The sequence below is a fragment of the Vigna angularis genome, chromosome 2 (assembly GCF_016808095.1).
Source record: "Vigna angularis cultivar LongXiaoDou No.4 chromosome 2, ASM1680809v1, whole genome shotgun sequence".
NCBI lineage: Eukaryota > Viridiplantae > Streptophyta > Magnoliopsida > Fabales > Fabaceae > Vigna > Vigna angularis.
This window is the reverse complement of record NC_068971.1, coordinates 41,712,521-41,717,387: the sequence shown is the minus strand read 5'-3', so window position 1 is coordinate 41,717,387 and position 4,867 is coordinate 41,712,521. Positions and strand designations below refer to the sequence as shown.

Genomic DNA, 4,867 nt, shown 5'->3' with positions numbered 1-4,867 from the left:
TAATACTCCCATGGAAAGAAGAGCAAAGAGGGATTTTCGCAAAGCAGAAGAGGGCCTTTCGAAAGATCGACTACCACAGCAGCGACAATGGTGGACGAATGGAAACAGTGAAACACTCGGACAATGGTGAAGGAATGAAGAGAGATGTTGGCGGTGGTGGAGAAATGGAGAGGTTTCCAGAATGCAAGATGCTTGGGGTTTCAGAAATGAAATTCAAGAACCCGTAAAACTTATTCTGCTCCCAAATTTATTCCACACGTCAGCTTTTTTTTTTATTGTTTTAAAAAAATATTCAAACAAATAAATAACTGACTGTGACGTTATAAAAAAAATTATCAAAGTGGTTAAAGTATCCTTTTCCTATTATAAACGAAAGAAATGTCCACCAGGAGGAGACGTTCCATGCTTTTTCTCCAAGCCTTCCTCTTTGACTGTCCAACGTATCATTCTCTATATATACACAAATTTTCCTTCATGACCAACATATCCAACAACATATACCAAATTCCGATTCCTCAGTTGCTAACACATAGGAAAATGATTGAAATTCTTACGAATATTCAGTTGATAGCTCCTCTCTTCCTCTTCCTTTCCCTCCTCCTTCCCCTCATCGTCTTCTTCTACTCCTCACGTTTCAACAACAAACAGGCTGCTCCAAATAAACAAACCGTTACTATCCCATCATACCCACTCATTGGCTCCTACTTAGCCCTTAAACGCACCGGCAACCGTCGTCTTCAGTGGGAATCTGATATAGTCCAAATCTCACCCGCCAACACCTTCACCTTCCACCGCCCACTGGGTCACCTCCAAGTCTTCACTGGCAACCCTGCCAACGTCGAGCACATTCTCAAGACCCGCTTCTCCAACTACCAAAAGGGCAATACCGTCATTAGTACGCTCTCCGACTTCCTCGGCACGGGGATATTCAACTCCGATGGCAACACATGGAAGTTCCAAAGACAACTCGCAAGCCACGAATTCAATACAAAGTCTCTCCGCAAGTTTGTGGAGCAAGTGGTGGATGCCGAACTCTCCCACCACCTCATCCCCATCATGGCTTCAGCGGCACAACAAGACCAGACCCTCGATTTCCAAGACATCCTCCAACGCTTCGCCTTCGATAACATCTGCAAAATCGCCTTTGGATTCGACGCAAACTACCTGACGCCATCGGTTGAACGGAGCAAGTTCGCGGTGGCGTACGAAGAAGCGACAGAGATAATCATTAATCGGTTCCGCGAACTGTTTCCGTTAGAGTGGAAAGTGAAGAGGGCGCTTAACATAGGTTCGGAAAAGCGGTTGCGAATGGCAGTGAGGGAAGTGCGCGAGTTCGCGAAGAACATAGTAAGAGAGAAGAAGAGGGAGTTGAAGGAGAAGGACTCCCTTGAATCGGTAGACATGCTTTCGCGTTTCTTGAGTTCGGGGCACTCTGATGAAGACTTTGTGACGGACATAGTCATAAGCTTCATATTGGCGGGGAAGGATACCACGTCAGCAGCGCTGACCTGGTTTTTCTGGCTGCTATCGAAGAACCCTCGAGAGGAGAAGGAGATTGTGAATGAGATATTGGACAAATCGGAGGCTCCGGTATACGATGAGGTGAAGCATATGGTTTACACGCATGCAGCGTTGTGCGAGAGCATGCGCCTGTACCCACCGGTGCCCACGGACACCAAGGAAGCGGTGGAGGACGACGTTTTGCCGGATGGGACGGTGGTGAAGAAGGGGTCGCTGGTGACTTATCACGTGTACGCCATGGGGAGGTTGGAGAGTATTTGGGGTGAGGATTGGGCAGAGTTTAAGCCAGAGAGGTGGTTAGAGAAGCTTGAATCCGGAAAGTGGAAGTTTGTGCCAAAAGATTCTTTCACATATCCTGTGTTTCAAGCTGGTCCCAGAATATGTTTGGGGAAAGATATGGCTTTTATGCAGATGCAAAGTGTGGTGGCTGGGATTCTTCGGCGGTTCGCGGTTGTTCCTACGGTGGCTGAAGGGGTGGAGCCCAACTTCATTTCCTTCCTTACCTCCCAGATGGAAGGTGGTTTTCCTGTCAAGATCGTTGAGCGGGAAACCTCAGATTAATACCCAACTTCTTGCATTGCGAACAAGTCATTCCTTCACTCTGTTACTAGTATCATGTTTGGGATTTGGGTTTGAGCTTTATGTAATCGTTTGTATTTTTTTTATTGTATTAACATTCGTAATGATTATTATTTGAGAAGGAAAATAATTTTGACATTGAGAGTTATTTGACAAAGAAAAAGAAATAAAAAGAATAAAATATTAAATATCAAATGAGTGTTTAATATTTTTAAGCTTTTAATTTAGTCAGATTTAACTTAAAATTGAGTTGTGGTAACTTTTCTTAACATAGTTATATTGATTAACGTAAAGTAAGACATGGCATTCATGTTGTATTTTCGTCATATTTCATTTTTGACATCCTTTTCTGGAATGAAAAATAACTTAGGTAGTATAGTGCTATTTATTCACAAGTGTACAAAAACATGGAAACTTATAATCATGGTAGTTTATGATTGGTTGAATGTTTGATATACGATTTTTAGTAATTTAATGGAGGTTGTGGTTGAATTATTATAACATCATTATAGTTTACAGTTTGGATATAAGGTACTCCTATCTTGTAACTCGCTGGCCAACCCGATCCACTATGAGTTTGAATTGAATTGGGTTTGAAAAAATGTAATTTTTTTTATGTGAGTTAGTTTCAACCTAACTCACTTAGAACCTGACTCATCCGAGTTGAACCCGTGGTGAGCTAGGTTGGTTCATCAACCCACTTAATTTAATTTAATTATTTATTATTTTTGTTTAGATATTATTATTATTAGTTAGCATTTTTTTATTATTGTGTAGGTGAGGATAAAAAAAAGATGTTTCAAGAGGGAAAAATATTATAGATTTATCTATTCAAGACTCTGATATTATAAATGGATAAGTGATACAAAAATTATCAATATTAAAAATTTATTTGTTCGTCTTTTGTACTTGTTTTTGGATTACGCTTGAATGATATGATATTTTTTTTTTATTTTGAATTTTCTTTGGAGTTTAACATCATTTTAGAGTGAAATTTATTTAGATTTGAATTAAAAAAATTATAATTTTTTTATTTAAAAAAAACTTATAATTAAGTGAGCTAATGAGTCAATCTGTTTAACCCAGCAACTCGTGGTGGATCGGACCAGATTCAAATTTTTTCAGCTTGCTAATAAATGAGCCGGGTTGGATTGATTCACTAAGGCTGTGTTCGCATGAACAGAATTTACTGTTCATGCGAATTACAGAGCGATGAATTAAGTATATTATGCGTTCGTTTGGAATGAAATACGCGGACGGATTTGCGATGAAATGCGGGATGGATGCACTGTTCAGTCACCCGCGGTTGTGAAGAGATTTGCGCGGATTGTGAGCGAAATGTCGTGTGTGCCCTCAGTTAAGAAACGCTGGAAACGCGTAACCGGTTACGCGTTCGCGTAATCAGTTACGCGTTCGCGTAATCAGTTACGCGTTCGTGTAACCGGTTACGCGTTCGCGTAACCGGTTACGTGTTTTCGTAACCGGTTACGCGATTTCTGATTTTTTTTTTAAGTTTTTTTAATAATTATTTTAATATTAATAAAATTAGGTATATTATATTTTTTAATTTTTTAAAAATAAATTGATTATTATATTTTCTAATTTATTTTTAATATATTGATTATTATATTTTCTAATTTATTTTTAATAAATTGATTATTATATTTTCTAATTTATTTTTAATAAATTGATTATTTAGTTTTCTAATTTATTAAAAAAAATTGATTATTTAGTTTTTTTAATTTTTAAACATTAATTTTATAAATTATTCATAATTTTTTTTTCTTTATAAACATTTTTACAATTAAATATAACATTTATAAATAACATTTTATATTACTTTTATAACTAGGGGCATTTTGGTAATCCTTAATTTTTATCAATTAAACTAATTTTTAAAATCTATCACATCAATCAAATCCTACACTAATTCTCACAAACTTTACTTCCAAATCCACTCTCAATTACCCACAAATCCACTCAAAAAAACAACAAAAAAATTACCCTCAAATCCACTCAAATCTATTCAAATCATCTCCCCCAAATCACTCCAAACGAACACAGCCTAAGTAACCAACCCGTGGTGGGCTGGACCGGGTTACCCGTGTTGACAACTCTAATACTAAGTCATTGACACTTTTTATTCTTTTTAGTTATTGTTGTGTTAGTTTATTTGAGGACTAAAAATTAGGATTAAAATATTGTTAAAAAGGAGATCGATATTTATTCTTCAAAAAAAAATGATATTTTTTAACACGTATCATTATTTTATTGGTCTGTATATTTAAAACGGGCCAATCACGAGCTACCACATAAGCAGTTGTAAGAAATTGTTAAAATTTTTTTTCCCACAGATAATGTAATACCATAATATGAAAGCTAAGTATGGTGGTTGTATAGTGTGGGAAGTTACAGAAGCAATAAGTTAAAGAGTATTTTATCTCCAAACCAAAAATGTCCCTGTGTTCGAAAACTAGTTAAAAGTTATGGTTAAGTTTTTTTTTAAGTTTTTTTTTATTTAATAATAATAAATAATTATTTAAATTAATATTTTTCATAATATTATTATTATTTTTTTATAATGTAATAAACAATAATTATTATTATTATTAATTAAAAACAAAAAAGTAAATTTTTAAAAAACAACTTAACCAATAATTGGAAATACGATTAATATAAAATAATTAAATTAAATATATGATAACATATTTGGTTAACATATTTCTTTCAAATTTTTAAAATTTTTAATTTTAAAATATAACTTATT

At 35.3% G+C, this 4,867-nt stretch overlaps 1 protein-coding gene across 1 annotated transcript; it reads left to right on the top strand.

Moving 5' to 3' along the window:
• Positions 1-505: 505 nt before the first annotated feature.
• Positions 506-2,213, top strand: LOC108347956 (cytochrome P450 94A1). The gene has a single exon (XM_017587422.2). It carries the CDS (start codon positions 538-540, stop codon positions 2,080-2,082), a length of 1,545 nt encoding a protein of 514 aa, XP_017442911.2. The 5' UTR covers positions 506-537; the 3' UTR covers positions 2,083-2,213.
• The last annotated feature ends 2,654 nt before the right edge of the window (positions 2,214-4,867 follow it).